At 41.6% G+C, this 18234-nt stretch overlaps 1 protein-coding gene across 4 annotated transcripts in view; it reads right to left on the bottom strand.

Annotated features, from left to right (window-relative positions):
* The window catches only part of bsnb (bassoon (presynaptic cytomatrix protein) b), an 83749-nt gene that overhangs the window by 47243 nt on the left and 18272 nt on the right, over nucleotides 1-18234 (bottom strand). For all 4 annotated transcript variants that reach the window (XM_065470847.1, XM_063474028.2, XM_063474029.2 and 1 more), the window contains exon 3: nucleotides 7699-8487. In XM_065470847.1, the coding sequence (XP_065326919.1) occupies nucleotides 7699-8487 (789 nt within the window). The remainder of the gene's footprint in view (nucleotides 1-7698; nucleotides 8488-18234) is intronic.

Raw genomic sequence — 18234 nt, 5'->3', positions numbered from 1 at the left:
CAGAAACACATTCATCTCTGTGTTTCTTTTTTTCCCTCCGTATCAGCTCCTTTAAGTACTCTCTTATTATGTGCGGAGGTTTAAAAAAGCTCATCCTTCTGTTGTGGCTAAATAAATACAACACAGACTAAATCAAGAGCGCTGAGTACCCATGTTGCAATGTCAACTGCGAGCTATTCAACCAGAAGCAATTGCCAGTTCAATCAATGTGTCAACAGAAAGCAGTTCCCAACTCCTTCGTGTAGACACGAGGAAGAGGAATGCAAAAGGAACGAGGAGATCATTGAAACGCAAAGAGTAGGAGGGTGCGTGCAAAGATCCATCACGAAGTGGAAAATAAGACAAGAGAACAAAACAACCAGAGCATCACAATGAAGAATGACGTGTCAGCAGGACAGTTTTACTGTATGTATATGGCAAATCTAGCCTAATCTGCATATAGTCACATATGAGAAATGGATGAAATATCATAAGGTATCATAAGGTACAAGCAAGCATTGAGGTATTTCATAATATATATGTACTTTTAGCATAAGGGCCATTTTAAGCTGAGGAGGACAGACGAATAAGGTGCAATTTCTGTTTGCTCTGTGTGTGAGCATCCATAAAAGCACGTGTCTGTCTTTGTGGAGCTAGAAAGTACCAGATTCTACTAGCATTTTATAGTAGTTAAGTAACATAGTTCAGTATATGAAACCCTAACCCTTTGTGTGTACAGTAACTACAAAATAATAATGCTGTTGGTTGTCCTTACTGACTCCACATAAAACATAAAACAAATATTTTTATGTTGTAATTTTCAACAGCCAGCTCACAAATTGAGAAATTAAAACTGTAAATTCAGACCTCGCTGCATGTAGCTGTAATCCCCATTATCGTGTTTCAGTGGCTGTGATTAAGTCATATTCACTCCTACTGGAAACGTGCAGGCGTGAACGACATGTGCAAGATTCATGTGGACCTGAAAATTGTAATTCTTCCTCCAGAACCTATCTGCACTGGGTTATTCTAGGCACGCAGCACTTGCAGTATAAAGGAATATGAGAATATTAAAAGGCAGCGAGCAGCTGATCGAGGCCGGGTGGGTGTCTGAATCTGTGATGGCGTACCATCATCACTTTGGAAGCAGCCAGGCTCAGCATGGCAGGCTTGGATGCCTGATGCCACCAGCCATCTGGCTTTGGATGAGACTCCTAAGGGAGACACAGGCTGGTGCCAACCTTCAGAAAACACTTCCAACATGTTTGAGAATAAGAATGGTGTGTTCAGCTACACTGCCGCTCTGTGTGAAAGCAGCAACTGTGTTCCTGCAGTCCGGTGACACATTCGCAAATACTACATGTTCTACATATGTTCACTGTATGCAGGATGTGCACTCAAGGACACTGGGCTCCTGTGGTGAAAAGCCAGAAAACAAGACCAATGATTTGTATAACTCATATGAATTTCATTCATGCTTAGCTCGCAACACAAGTCGAATCAAGTCTTTTTTTGTATTAAACATATGTAGAATGCAGGTGTCTCACCAATTTCAGCTCATGACTCATGTACAGCCTAACTGGATCTTTAGTGAACCACAACAGTGCACAAATAAAAATAAAATACTTCCAAACTACATTCTTGAGACATCAATCTACTGTCATTACATGTGCATTAAAACCATTTGTAATGATTACAATTTACGCTGCTTGGGCTGCTGGTGGGCCAGATCCACTCCTCTGGTGGACTGGATGTGGCCCACAGTTCATATGTCTGACAGTTTTAACAGCTAAAACTGCTTCTGCAAATTCACTTCATGTGTGAGCAGCATAGTTTATTGTATCCTCTGTGGAAGGCGCATAAAAGGCGCCAATTTACCATACAGGTTTTGCAGTTAACAGACTGCCTTTTCCTCTTTACTGCCTTGCTACAGCTGTGCATATTAAAGAATGAGACTGTAGCAGTGTATACTATAAGAGTAAATACTCTAGGACCAGTGCTGGCCATCTGGGGTGTCCTTTCCTCTTTAATTTATATTGGAAATGCTCATGTAAGAAAAAAACAGAATTTAGGCAGCTTGTAACAGTTCACAATATAAGGTGATGTAATTCACTTAAGCTTTAGACAAGCTTTACTCTTCTGACCTGAAAAGTCCTAAATTTGGGTACGATAATGGTAACAGGTCATGTGTCTCAGGAAAAATTCTTCTTGTATTCAAAACTTTGTGCACACTCAAAACATATTACACATATGTGTGTTTTGAAATGTGTTCTAGGAATCCTCTACATACCAGGTCAAGCCCCTCAAAGACTGTGACTTTGTTAAAGCTGAATATACAAACATTGGTAACGGCAGTCACAGTCACAAAAAAATCAAATCTTTAGCATAAAAGATGAACTTTGCTGGACCAAAATTTTTGTGCTTTCAAAAGGTGGTCAATAGTACAAGTTAATAGCAAATAAGCTATAGCATTACTGGTGATAACGCAAACATGAGTTAGCCACAGAAAAACCAACAGAAAAAGCAGAACCAGCCACCTTCTCCTTTCTCCCTCTTGTCTCTCTCTCTGGTTACCAGCCCGTGTGAGGTATCAGCAGTGACACATTAGAGGATGGGAGGTTGTGCTACTTATTGAGATCCCAACACTGTATACCAGGTATGATATAGTCATAGTGATTATTATGATACATATTATGTTATTTTAGTTGATATATACTGGGGAAAGGATGTTGTACATAAACCTGTCAGGGAAGAGGAAACAACGAAGACCAAAGAGACGATTCATAGATGACAAGAAGGTCTGACAAAGGAGCATGGTAGGGATAGGATGAGATGGAAGCATTATCCAGTGTGGTACCCCCTAAGGGAAGCAGTTGGGGGGGGGGGGGGGCAAGGTCTGGTAAATATCATATGTTGATGTCAAAAAGTTGATTATTAAATTCTGACTTTACTTCAGCTTTTATTAATTCTGACAACACTAACCACCGTGAACTGGAACCAGATCCAAAATAGACCACAGCTGAACTTTACTTTGGTGACACATCACCAGGATGTGCTTACATTAAACACAAGTCTGTCTGATCTACCTCGATACTCTAGAAAATTAGAGCATTAACCAGCAGCCGAAAAGCCACATTCCTATAAAAGAAGGAACAACTCTTTCATAGAGGCCTGAATATTTGTGTCTAAATGTCCAAATACTTATCCAGAAACAATAACTAGTTTCAGGACACCCGCATTTATGCATTCTTGTCTCTCAAACACAAATACGCAGACATGCACACATGCATCAACACACACTGACCCTATGTGACATGTGGAATCAAACACAGCTCTCTCACTGCTGCACACTGCATGAACTATTTATAATGTTCTCCTTCACTGAATTATTGATGAGCTATGTTTTCTGTTTCTCTGCACTTTTCTGCAGTTCTGTGAGAAATTTGCCCCTTTTTGACTAAATATCCACTCTGGGCCTCTTTCACATTATAAACAATGGGAACAATTTTAAGCAAACAGGGTCGGATGAGAACATCTAACCAACCGTGGGGACGGGGGGAAAATAGGCATATGGGGTAAAAACACAATGAAATCATGTTGTTGTTGTTTTTAAAGTAATGTTAAAGTGAAAATGCTGGGAAGTCAGAGGTAATTTCTTATGTCAGTCACACCTCTACCTGTATTTCGAGTCATGAAAGATCTAAAGTATGGCATCCACTCTGCCGTGTCTGCCTCACTAGCAGACTGTGATACCAGGAGGAGAGACAGAAGCACAGAGTTATTCAGGAGTAAGGACTGAAATCCAGTGTACTGTGAAACAGATTGAGCAGCAGACACTCCAGTGAAAATATTCTATGTTCTATTTACAGCCAAACTCTGGGGAGATGACAATGACACGGGGGTTTGTTTTAATCTCCTTCAGAAGCAATAAAGGGGGAGAAAACGTCCCAAAACAAGGACATCTTATTTACTCAGAGCCACACATGACTTTCAACACTAATTGATGTGAAATATTCCGCAATGTAACAAACAGTTGGCTTCCTCTCACTAATTATCACTGATTCTCACTTTCCTCCTCCTCCTCAATCTTTCACCTCTTTCCTTCCTCTCCTCCTCCTCCTCCTCCATTCTTCCACACGTTCTCGCATAGACACTGGCAATCATCGTCTCATCGCAGATTAAAAAGGGGCTTGCTATTTTTTTATATAATGCAGCTCAGCCTAATTCGCTCTGGATGAATTATGCATTGTGTCACTAATAATGTGACGGAAAATATTTTTTTCTTCCTGAATGCTTCCAGCGTTTTCTGATTTCCACAGGCTAGAATTTTTTTTTTTCTCCTTGCAAGAGAATATGCATTTGATAAATCTAACAATCTGTTACCGGAGATGGTTTGGCATGACGTAGGCAAGCGGCTGAAACAAATAATTCAAGAGTTTTATAGTTCCAATGAATTTAGGTAAATTTTCTCTCTGCGTTTCCTCTGTTTGCCAATTTCTAGACACTGTACTTTATTTGTGTTTTCTCTACATGTGTCCCGCTTTCAGTTAATGTAATTATCTTCTGAGCTGTCAACACTGTAGGAACAGTTTATTCTAAGTTCTCTGTACAACTGTAGCAGGAAAAAGAGACATCTTCAGATAATTGTATCAGTAAAAACCAAACTGCTCCTCTAAAAAATATGATGCAATTAAATAACAATAAAAAAACAAAAGCAGAAAAGAAATATAAATCTGGTAATGATGTTTTTATAACATACACCAACAGGCTATTTCGTTACACCATGCTAATACCAGGCTGAACAATGTTTTACAATCAGACTTGCCTAAATTCTGTGTGGCATGGATTCAACAAGATAATGGAAATATTGCTTAGAGACTTTGGTCCATGTTGACTTTAGCCATCACGGTTGCTGCAAATTCATCCTGAGTCACTGATACAGTACATAGCAAGATGGAGCCATGCTTTCATGTTGTTTATGCCAGCGGTCTCCAACCTTTTTTGCGCCACGGACCGATTTATGTCCAACAATATTTTCACGGACCGGCCTTTAAGGTGTCGCGGATAAATACAACAAAACAAAACCAGTACTGGTACCAAAAAAAAGAAGATTTATTCATAACACACAGGAAAAAACCAAGGGAAACCAAGTTAACGATAAAAACGATAAATGCTAAAACCTGCTAAAAACCCTGAAAACCATAAATTTCACAACTAAGCCTCAACTCTCGCAGCCCGGTACCAAATGACTCACAGACCAGTACCGGTCCGTGGCCCGGGGGTTGGGGACCGCTGGTTTATGCAAATTTCTCACTCTACTAGCCAAATGTTGAAGCAGAAGTCGAGGCACATAAGACCAGACAACCTTTTTCCAATCTTCTATTGTCCAGTGTTGGTGAGGCTGTGTAAACTGTAACTACAATTTCCTGTTCTTAGCTGACAGGAGTGACAGCCAGTGTGGTCTTCTTCTGCTGCTTCAAAGTTTGTGTTGTGTGCTCTTCTGCATACCTTTATTGTAACAAGTGATTATTTAAGTTACTGGTTTCAGGTCAATCTCTATAAACCCTTGAGTTTGTTGTTGAGGAACATTCCAGCAGTTCAGCAGTTTCTGAAACATTCAGACCAGCCTGTCAGGCAACAACCTCAATGCCACCTTAAAAGTCATTTAAATCCTTCCTTCCTCATTTTAATGCTTTTTTTTAAACTTCTGCAGGTCGTCTTGACAATATCTACAAGCCTAAGTATATTGAGCTGCTGCCATGTGATTAGCTGATTAGATATTTGCAATAACAAGCAGTCTTGAGCACAAACACCTGTGCCTAATGAAAACTAGTATAACATAAATAACAGCAAACACTATACACAATAAACTATTCATAATTTAGTATTTCTTGTTTAGCTAAAACCTGATAAAGCTGATTTCGTTAAACTCAAACACAAATCAGCACATTGATAAAATCATAGTGTCACTGTATGCATAAAAAGTACATCACATCATTGACTAACTTGCTCAAAATTATTATAGCTAATGAGCAACACTGTCATGACATTGAAAAACTGTGTGGGAAGAGGATATCCAGATCTATCCAACCACCAGCATGTCAAACAGACAATAATTCTAGCATATGACAGTTTCTTTAATGTGGTAAAGGCTGGGAGTCTGTTGGACTCGTGCACATAGGGAAGGCAACCTTCTTTAGTTTTGTTACCACTGCTTAGTTTAAACATCTCCATAATGCTGACAATTCTCCTCCATGGCCTACCTTCTATATCAACATGGCTCAAACTTCGTGTTGTGCAAAAGTGGTATTTGATGCATCGTATCGAAAGTTTTACAATTACAACAGCACAGCATCCTTAACCCCAACAGCTTTGTTACCACATCCTTGAAAAGAAGAAAGAATGGTTACAACATTGTCGGCGCAAAGAAACACTAAAGTTTGGAGAGATTAAGAGAGGATGAGAAGGAGGATATCTGTGCCAAACAAGCTGTGGAAATCAAGCTGAGGAACCAAGATTCAAAGTACAAAGCCTCACACCATGTCCAAATGGTTCTCACCCACTCTGGAGCGACCCACCTGCCAGCTCACAAGGAATGACAACAAAACCTGTTCACAGATTTGGAAAGAATGCTGGATTGAGATGCAGGCTTAAGCCTGCAGAGCAGAAACACAACACACCTATTAACTGAGTTCCTCCTAAAAGAAGAGCAACGGCAGTCTGAAAGTTTTTGCAGACTCTGAGCATCTCAGCATCCAAGCATGAAAGGGATGGCTGACAAACAAATTATCTCTCTGTTTCCATAGCAATCTATGAATGGCCTGTGCTACTGCCTGTGACAACCCGATGCCTGTGAAGACAAGACTCGCCCATAAAACGCTAGCGCTCTGCAGCAAGCCTGTTATTACTGCTATCATTCAATTGGACTTGATTTGCATAATTAAACTCTGTTATTGCCTGGCTCTGAATGCTATTGTCAGGTCCTGTTCTTACCAACCAGACTCCCAGCATGACACAGGACAAGGGGGCACTTAAAGAAGAAATATACCCTCAGGTGACCCTGAGATATGACTAATCAATACTAAGATTATCCATTAAATTGAATTTAATAAGCCTCTGTTTCCTGTAGATTGGTCATTTATTTCTGCGTTTCTCCAGGGTAGTCACTGATGAGGTGAGTCACAGCTTGGACTTCACTCTGCTAACCACATGAAAGGCCCTGACGAAGCTGAACGAAGCAGGTCCTGACTGTGAAATAGAGACAGGCAGGAGAAAAAGGAGAAGCTCACAGGCTTATGTAAAATATTGTTTGTGCAAGCTGTGAAAGCTCCAAATATCAATGAAGAAATTTTATCAAGTTAGCTATTTATCATTTAGTTATCATTTATAATAATGCCTTCATAGCTCTGTGTTAAAGAATGAGAGTGAGAAAGAGTGGGTCATTCTTTAAAAAAAAATACCAAGGAACAAGAGAATCAGAGTCACGGTGATTCTCAAGGACAGAATAAATGCAGCAATTGCTTTCTATTTGACAATCCCTGGAGCCGCATGCTGAATTCGTACAAACAGTCATCCTCAGTGAAATAAAGCTGTTCACACCAAGAACACACCAAGATGACCTGGCAGCATCAAGTTGATAACAACCATTGTAGCGAGTATGCAACAATTCAGCGTTTTTCACAAAAACATGCCATTTTGTGTTGGAAATCAGAATCTTACCTCAACTATGTGTGGAGTGGGATTGAATCCACACATGTTGCACACTTGGGACCGGCACTGTGTGCAGGTGTTGTAGTTGGGTTGTTCTGCTGTGTTGCCTATGTTGAGATTTGTTTTACAGAGGGGACAAGAGGCTTTGGCCTTAGAGGAGTCCGGGGGAGCATGCTGTTGCTGCTGCTGAGAAGGGGGTCGAGGCCCTTGTTGTGCAGACTGAGGTCCTGAGGGTTTACCTGCCCCAGGTCCTGGACCAGGAGGTCCTCCTGGTTTGGGGGCTGGTTTAGGGGGCTGCTGTTGGGGTTGAGTAGTCTCTGATATCAGAGTGCTTGCTTGGTTGAGAAGGGACGCACCAAAGCCAAACAACTTCCCGAAGGTTTGCTCTGGAGGTGGGGGCTGTCGTGAAGGGGAGCTTCCTGCACTGCGTGTCTGGTCCTGGCGGGGGTGCTGGGGTTGGTGGGCGGGTGAGCTACGGGATAAATCAGGCTGTGATGGGGCCTTGGCCATCCCAGGGAGAGGGACTGCCCCTGGAGGCAGCCTTGCTTGCTGCTGACCTGCGCCAGCTGGACCAGTCTGTTTGGTAGGGCCAGGCACTGGATGGGCCTGCAATGGAGGCTGCGTCTGAGGAGGTGTATGTGTCTGAGGTGCGGGCTGAGCTGAAGCGTTAGGTTTAGGTTCTGGATTGGTTGCATGAGAAGGAGAGTGAATCTGTTGCTGACTCTTGGAACGTGGTGTGGTCATATCCATCCCCAGTGCTCTCTGCATTTGACAGTTTAGACATAACCACTCTTGGACCTGAAAAAGAAAGAAAAACAAGGCAATGGCAGTGAGCTACAGTATCTTGTTTTCACAATGGGGTACACTGGATACAAAAATAGAAATTCATTTAATAATCAGTTTCCTGCAACTGCTGAAAGAAGGTTGCATTTTTATCTTGCTGGCTACTGAGTGATTTTACCATGGTGCCACAAACTGATAGCAAGGAAAAGTCTTGCAGGCAGCCTGAAATGTCCTGCTGACAATCAAGCCTCTTTCTCCATTACTCCTCTACTTCACTATGTCAACATGCTCTCCTAGTAGCAAGCCTGACACCCCTGAAAAAAGAATGAAAGAATAAGCAGCTACCTCACAGACCACCATTACCATTTACTCACTAGATTCTCTTCTGCGAACTTTAATGCCACATAAAAAGTGATTCACTCATCACACATCACTCCGTGGCTGACAGGTTGCTGCTAGTGGGCATTCTGGCTTTCAGTTGTTTTGGTAATTCTCTAATCTACTTACCACCCCCTCATGTGTCAATCAGCAGTATCATTCGCTCCTATTGGTAGTCACTTTAATTTCTCACCCCAAAGTTATGAAAAGTTAAAACTGGAACCAGCCATTTTATTTAGCCTGTTGCTGCAACAATCAGTGCTCTGCCACTCGCTTTCAGCATGGAAGCTTCTTAACTCCGTTTCACCCACAAAGGCAAACACATGAATGTGCTGTTGTTGACTGCAAAAGCAGACACAACTAAGTCTTCATGTAAGCAAGAGAAAAGCTGAAAATTCACTGCATTCATTTATGACCATTGTGTCAAGTCAACAATAGAAACAGCATCACTGGTAGCATCTTGTGCAGCTAAGGTCTGATTTAGGTGCCTGCGATATAACCTGTAAGAGTGGCCGATGTTGTTGGTATGATTTTTTTTGTGTGTGGCTCGCGTCCGGTGTTTCATACATAATGCTGGCCGATAGAAATCAATAAAATGCGTGGACTTTTTCCCACCTGTGTCCCCACTCTTTACCGTGGTTGATTCAAGTTTTTCCACTTCTTTGTAAAGTCCCTCACATCCATTCCGATAGTTTCAGCACTCTCTCCAGGAATTTGCCAACTTATGTGTGTCCTTATATTGATGTTATTCCTTATACTGAGATGATGGTTGTTATTCTCTCACTGATATATTTAAAAACTGCTGTGAAAAAGTAGTCGGAAGTGAGCAGGATGAATCCACAGTGTGCCAACCTGACGTGTATTTACATTTTTAGGGAGGCGCACGTCAAGTTACAGCCTATGTTAAGTGCATGGTTCAGAGGGGTTTGCACAGAGGCAGTAGGTTACATTGTAGATTTCCCACTGAAGTATAAATCACTAGCAGTGTGACGAACATTACCATTAGCTTTTTTATAAAGTGACCACCAGAAACTATAAAAGCAAGGACTGGGTGTGAGTAACTGTGTTTTCATGTCATCCACAGTGATTTAGTGAACCATAAACTCCACTAGTCCAATTTCTCTTCACTCTCTAAAGATATCCAAGTAAAATGAACTAAAAACTGAAGAATGCTTGTATGGGTGTGAATGTGAATGAGTGTGTTGATCTGTTTATGTGACAGACTGGGTGCAGTCCTTTATCCAGTGCATGCTGGAGTAGCCTCCAGCCTGCTCTGAATGGGAAATATTGTGTGTGGAAAATGATTCAACCACAAAATAATTGTGAATGGTGTAAAATATCTCATTGAGGAAGGATTTGAGTATCCCCATGCCTCCGCATAGGCATTTATTGCTACCCATCACTTGCCCATAAACAAAATGTGTGTGAAATAAATCTGACAAATGAGATGAACTCTGGAAATCCTCAGTAAATCACTGCTGCCCCTGATTTTATAATCTTCCCTTCCCCTGTCTTTTCTGGGAGTCTCTTTCCTTTTTGCTTTCTCATGATTTCATATTTGCGTTACATAATGTGGAGAGCTCCTCATTAAAATCATTCCTCCAATCTCCTCGTGTTTCTCCTCTCTTTGCCTCTTGTTTTCATTTCTTGTTCACTTACTGCTTCATACACACACACAAAAAGGTGAAAGCCAGAAAGAGGCGCTAGTGATGCCACATGGCCATAGACTGTAATTGGCATCCCGGTGCTCTGACAGCTGCCACACTATTGTAACTGTCTTGGATTCGTGGTCATTGCATAATACCTTAATGAATTATAAATGAAGGCAGCGAAAGGTTGTCTAAGGGTTGGGGATCGCTTGGAGGTCTGGGCCTCAAAGAACAAGCTGGGAGGGCTGGACTGGGGTTTTTCTTCCTTAGAGCTTAGGGTCAAAATTGCCTTTCAGCCTGTGAATCTGGATTTCATAAAGATTTTAGTTCAACTTCACCTGAGAATTATTTGAACTCTAAGAATTTCTAAAAAAAGTGTAATGCTAAAAAAAAGCCTGCTTAGGGCAGTCTGAAAATGCTTTTAACTAACAGTCTGTCAGCAGAGATGTTCCTGCTCCATTATTCCATAATTTACAATACACTCAGCACTACATGTGGCAGAGTACACATCACAGCTGAGCAGACTTCAGTGTGGATTCCAGAGGAGTTGTCACATTAACCCTCTAAAGCTTGAAACATGAAATAATTTCCAGAAAACATTTTTTTTTGAGAATGGATTGTTTATTGACCCTTCTGACAAGTAAAGAAAATAAATAAACATCCATTTGCACACATAAGTTTTCATTTTAATGGCATTTTTTTTCCAATTTATTGCTTTAGCATGTGCTGTGCAATTTATTTACGTTTTCAGGTGGAAAAAAAATCCCACTGATGATGATGAAGTCTCAAAAACTCATGTATCAAATATCATACACTAGAAAGGGGTTTAACTTGCTAACTAGTTTGTGAAGTATACTGATAAAATATTTATCAACAATGACTCTACAAGTTTCCTTTTTAATAAAACTTTGTACATAAGCTGATATCAGCATATGATAAATGCAGTAAATGCAAAGATTTCATACTATTTTATGCATCTCTTGTATTTATTAATGCATTTCTAAAGCCGTCTGATATCTGCCTGCATGTATTAAATCAAGATTAAGCAAAATTGTATCATACTACTAGATAAACTGGAGGAAGAAAGACATAATTTAGTCACTTCACAATTTAGCTATGAGTCACTGGACCTCAACTGTAGTATTGCCCCACATATTGTAAAGCAGTGACTCACTATTATGCTGGGATTTCTGGTTGAAGAAGAAGCTCTCTAACTTAAACCCACTCATAACATCCAGTTTTGCTGAAGCCTGATCGGACTGCACTCATTTCATTGCACTTCATTATTCAGTTATAATTATTCACTATTTGAACTGCTGCAAAAAATGAGATATGGGTAGTGATATGACTCACATCTGTCAACGCAGGCACTTTTTTTCTGCCTTCAGTGGTCAGAATTCTAGTTTAAATGATGTAGAACTGAGTTTGTCATATTCAGCACACATTGAACTCACCATTAGGTATGATTACAGGTGCAATACAGCACCTACAGTAACTATCCTGATCTAGGCAGAAGTACAGTAGTGCTGAGCTAGACAGCATTTTCTGTAGCTGTAGCACTTGCTAACAGGCAGCTGCTTCCTCTGGGTGGAGAAAAAAAAACAACCAATCGGGAGATCATGTGTGTTAGACACTTCCTCTGGCTGAGCTGGCTGGTTTCCTGCAGGCTCTATGCGCACATAAATGCCATAAAATCCTATTCTGATCCAACTCTTCTACACAGTCTAGTTTTTTATCTGCCTTTCTGGATCAAATTCTGATTATGCAAAGAGAAGCTTTCAGGCTGTGTTAAAAGTGAAGGAAATTAAAAATCTATTCATCAGTTCACAGATGAAACACTCATCAGAAAACTACCACACATATTATGACAAGCACGACTGTGAGATTGTTAACATGATTTTACAGCACTGCTTTAGTCATCGGGAAGAACTTTAACTCTTCTTTGAATCCCTGCTGCTGCTTTCTGACCACACCTATCTGTTCTGGTCATTGTAAGAGGCATGGGCTTGAAATTTTCAACCAGATGGGGCAGTAATAGACTACATTTCACTCTGCTTAACGGTCATTTCTTAATAACAAGGTAATGCAGTTTTTAATTTTATATTTTCTTATTCTTATTGCAACAAAATCTTCAATGAATCTATCGCAATAGCTCAAAATTTGACTGTTGACTGCTTTTAAATGTTTAGCAACCACTTCACCTGCTTTACAGTATTTCTTTATCTCTTAAGTCAGTCATTCGATCAGTCAGTCATTCAGTAAGTCCGTGTAGACAGAGTAAGTCACAGGCTCAGCAGCACCTTAGCCTACTGCCTGGCTCACTGCCAGTTCCTGGTATAAGGAGCGATCAGGCCATGGTTTTCACTGTCAATCAGGGAAACTGAGAAGCCGGGTGCAGAGGTGAATCCTGGGGACAGTGAAAAAAGCCAACACAGCGCCATCTAACACTGGACACTTTATCTAATCAGAGACTCGTGTAGAAACTCCTATTTATATGACAATTATTGTTATTGATATTTTTTTTTCAGACACACTATTAGGATAATCATATAAAGCTCACCAAGGGGGAAAAAAACACTCCGGAAAAAACAAAGAAAGCAGCTGCGCGAAGGGCAAGCAGCTATTTATCAATTTCTTCATGTCTCTGCTTGCCTCCGCCTCATCTCTCCATCTCATTCCTTTCTGCGTCCCCCTTGTTATGAGGCAATCATGTGGATCTTTATGAAATCTGATCTGTATCAGCAAAAAAAAAAAAACACACACACACACAAGCACACTGCACACTCTGTCTCCTCCCCTGCCTCTCTATCAGTTCTCTTTTGCAGTCCTCCATCTTTTTCTCCTGCACTCATCTTCATTTCTCCTTGTTATCTGCATCTCTCACATCCCATCACTCCATCTAATTTTCTTCTTCCAGCTCCGTCATCATCTGTGTGTTTATGACGACTCTCTTCAGGGCCAGAAATTCATACCCAGCTAGTTTCAAATGAGGGTAAATTTCAGAAAGCTAACTGCCACACTGCCAGGTAAATGTTTGTACCAAAATAGTCGCGTAACAAAGAACTATGCTGAGAGTGTCTACCTCTCATTTACGAGTGCGTGCTTCTGTCTTCTGCTGTCTTGGAGTCTGACACATATACAGACGTTAGAAGATGTAACACTGCATACATCACACAGGTGCACAAAGTTTCCCTGTTTTTCTTCTTCGTGCGTTCGTTGACAGGTGTGAGACATCATGCCGTCCATCATTCCCCGGGAAAGCTGGATAACGAACGCGCTGAGACACATCCAAACTTTAGCTGACAAAGATGCAGATGAAGAAAGCAGCTTTGTCTTAGAGATCACAATGCAGTATCACCATGCGGTATGTACAGCAGCTGAGCAGTGCAGTTTGGGGATCGGGACACTGGGAATGCAGTGGTTTATCAATTCCTTGCAAATTGGGCCAAAGACATTGAAATTCCTCCCTATGCCTCGCTCCCCCTTTCTCTCTTTCTCTCTGTCAATTTGTCTCCCAGCCTCTGCTAAACTCAAACACAAGCAGCTCTACAAACAACTACACGAGAACAGTCTCAATAAAACACATCTGTTTTACTCCTGAATGTTACCAAGCAGTGAAACAAAGCTAATGAAAATCCTGAGTCATTGTTGGGGAATCGCTGTTAAATTTCTTTTCATGCATACTATTCACCTTCTCTCACCAGGTATACTGGTGCAGTGTTAGGAACGGCAGGGAGTCATGGTATTAATAAGTATGCGGGAAAGTAGTGCAGAGTGCATAACATTAAATCGTGATCTACAGTAGAGGAAATCGGCATGATATGATGAACGCTTGTGCACTGCAATGCAATACCGTTCCCTTGCAAAAGATTTGTCGCTACCTTTATGAAACTTTTAATAGTCAGTTCCTTTGAGATTTTGCCACAGAGAGATCTAGACTCCACTCTGCAGTACCGTTTGAGTCTACAGTACATCATGTGTCATTATTGTTACTTGAGAGTATTACTGAAAAGCCAAGAGCATTTCGATTTTAAATGTTTCTGTCTGGATATTTCACACACAGCCAGAAAATTAGCAAGATTTGCTGCGAGGGAAAAGTTTCTGTGGTCCGACAGGCCATGCAACAAATGTGCAATAACAGTGCAAAGTACAATCCTGTTTGATGGCAGATTAAATAATCAGTAGAAGGCCTAAAAGAAGTCACTGTTTGCAACACAGAGTCACAGAATTATACCAAATTGCTGAAAATGATCTTTCTGTGTGTCCAGTTCTAACAAGGACTCTATTAGGAAAACTGACTAAAGATTCCTGTGCAATTTTTCCATACAGAAAAGACTACTGTAAGATCGACTTTAACTGCAGTAGGTTATGGTGTAATAATTAAAACAGTGTCCCAGATTTAGTGTCTGGCAGTTCTCGTTGCAAAATATTTTGGTATATGCAAAATTCAGCATGAAGTGTCTCAGCTGGATTCCTGACCTAGTTCCCACTGTTTGTCCACTTAAAACCAGTCTATGATTATATCCAAAAGCACAGTGTGGAAAAACAGCCAACCAAACCCTGACATAAGTTTAACAGAATAATTATTTAGTTATTTGAACATACGTGTTCACTAAGGAGTTTGTTTGTCACTTTCTTATGAAATGATTTGCAGTAAATAGGATAAGAGGTTTGCAAAGAAAGGACAATTACTTGAAACACTGTATGTTAAAATGTTTATTTTTGTTAAAATAAAATCATCAGGGTAACATCGAAATGTCCAAATATAACTGTTTGGAAAGATTTACATTATCACACCTTCTGATCCGTGTTCTCTATATAATGGTGTATGTTTGTCATGTATGTGCAGTTAGGATCACACGTTTTTGGACAATGACACATTGTTTTGTAATTTAGCCTGTGCACACTGCCACAGTGGATTTAAAATCAGACAATACAAATGTGACTGAAGTGCAGACTTGAAGTTTTAATTCAAGGGGTTTAACATTTTCAGAGGCTCAAAAGTAACTGGACAAACAAACATAGCAACCAAATGCTGTTTCGTCCCTTGAGACACTCTGCTAGGCCTTAATTGAGTTGAGATCAGGTGACTGACTTGAATATCCCATTTCTTTTTCTTAAGAAACGCTTGGGTTTCTTTTGCGGTATGCTTTGGGTCACTATCCATTTGCACTGTAAAGCGCCGCCCAATCAGTTTTGCAGCATTTGGTTTAATCTGAGCAGAGAGTATAGCTCTGTACACTTCAGAGTTCACCCCGCTGCTTCTATCAGCAGTTATATCATCAATAAATACTAGTGCCCTGGTTCCACTGGCAGCCATCCCCACACCATAACATTGCATCATTTTCTTTTCCCATCATTCTGGTACAAGTTAACCTGTGCAAATAATTTTTTCCCCAAACAAAGCAGGCTCTTTTATATGTTTAAAGTCTAATGTGGCCTTCTTGTTATCAAATAGTTGGTTGTAACCACTGATTCGGCCCTTTGTTGTAAAACCCTCTGTATTTGCACTCATGAGGGTGCCTCTTGACTGTAAACTTTGGCAATAATACCCCAACTTCTTCAAGAGTGTTCTTGACTTGGTTAGATGCTGTGAAGTTGTTTTTCTTAACCAGAGGCGGAATTCTGCAATCATCCACTTTAGTTTAGTGGCTGTCAATATATAGAGTGGCCTTTCAGGTGTTTTGGTGTTGATAAGTTGCCCAGTGCATTCAGTCTTTGTAAGAATGTATTGTACACTCCAATGTCCTGGGTTTGAATCCACTATCTGGCAGGGGACCTTCTGTGTGTCTGCATGTTCTCCCCATCGTGTTTGTGTGGGTTCTCGCCACATACTTCCCATGATGCACTGAGGGTTTCTGTTTCACTCACGTTTTTCACTCACTATGTGTTTATACATCACTCTGCATTTAATCATTAGTTATTATTAATCTCTGGCTCTCTTCCACAGTGTGTCTTCATCTCGTCTTCATCTCCTCACCTCAAACAGTTGAGGAGATGGCCGCCCTTCCCTGAGCCTAGTCCTGCTGGAGGTTTCTTCCTGGTAAAATGGAGTTTTTACTTTCCAGTGTCGCCAAAATGCTTGCTCAAAGGGTGCCTTTATTTTACAAGATTAAGTGTCTTAAAACAATTGTTGTTGTGATTTGGCATTATATAACTAAAATTTTATTGAACTGAAAATAGCCTATAGGTCCAAATGTGAGTGTGAACGGTTGTCTCTCTCTGTGTGTTAGCCCTGTGACACGCCTGGTAACCTGTCCAGGGTGTGTCCTTTGGTAGCCTATGGTAGGTAGGATAGGTTCCAGCTCCCACCCATGGCCCCAAAATGGATAAGTAGATGGACACTCCCGAACTACCAAATCTCTCTGACAGGTTTATTTCAGATTGTCAGCCTCCTTCACTTGCATCAACATCTCTGTTTAGAGAGCTCCAGTGAACATCTAAAAAGTGCAAGTTCAACACTTGAAAACAACCACACATCGAACAGTCAATACAACACTTTTGTTAAAAACCTAGAATTAAGGCTATAGAATTATATTCAAATATTGAATATTTGATTTAAGAAACACTGTGGTTGTATGCGGAGGAAAAACTACAAAATTTGTGTCATTGTCCAAAAACCTAAATAGCCAACTGTGCATATCATACTGGCTAAATGGTTATTTGAATATTGAATATCTCCAGCTGCCTCCCTCTTCCCGCTCCACCACAATCACCCACACATGCAGGGCCTTGGGGTAGGGGTGTGTCACCAGGGTGCAGAGGAGGCATCCCCCCCTCTGTCCCCTTCTGGCTGCCTCTGCCTCAATTTTATCTCACAACTTAGACATTCACATTACTCACACTCTCATAACACATACATATAGGATCTTGGGGGTGGGCTCACAACACGGACTCCAAATTACCATCAGGGTGTACACCTCACCCCTGGCGTCGTTGCCCACCTCTCAATTTTAAATACACGTAGACATTGAGGGCTATCAGGAGGGGCTATGCGCTTACCTGCTGCTCTCTGGCAGGTAGCTCCATGCCCTCCTGGGTTTTAATTGCACCTTAGAACACATATACATCAACACTACATATGAGCGGGTAGAGGGAGGTTTGGAGTCTTCTCATACCCCGGTCTCTGCGGCCTGCTGGAGCGGGGGGGCTAGGAGGAGGAGTTGGCCGTCCGACTGGGGTCTGGTGTGTGGGGCCTCCCTGCTGCTGCGGAGTCGGGGCAGTCTGCTTCTCCCCACTGCAGGGAAAAGGGTAACACCACCTGGGTCTGGGTGCAGTTTCCCCCTCCAGGGGCAAGGGTACCTAGACCCGGTTCTTAGAGTACGCTTGGGGAGTGTGATTGTGTGTACAGTGTCTCTTTATGTCTGTCTCCACGTTGGTTGAGTGTGGAGTAATTGCCTATGAGAGCATGAGGGTGGGAATGGATGTTTGTATTTGAGTGTGCCTGTATGTCTGTGTCTATATGTCAGGTTGGGTATCAGACGCCACCTCTCTGGGGACATCTCAGGCCCTCCAAGGTTTGGAGGCCTATCTCCCCCCACCACTTCCCCTGCCGGTGGCAGACGCCCTCAGACATCGGTGCGTTGGTGGTTCTTTGTGTCCGGGGGTGGGCGTCCGGGTACACACCGGCTCACTCCTTGGTGGCTGCTTATCGGGGCCTGGAACCTGGGGCTCGCTCGGGCCACTTCGGGGGTGGGGTGCCCTCGGCCTCTCGGCCTGGGGCTCGGTCACTCAG

Source organism: Pelmatolapia mariae, linkage group LG5, assembly GCF_036321145.2.
Source record: "Pelmatolapia mariae isolate MD_Pm_ZW linkage group LG5, Pm_UMD_F_2, whole genome shotgun sequence".
In the NCBI taxonomy this organism is placed as follows: Eukaryota; Metazoa; Chordata; class Actinopteri; order Cichliformes; family Cichlidae; genus Pelmatolapia; species Pelmatolapia mariae.
This window is presented reverse-complemented; position numbering and strand designations above follow the sequence as displayed.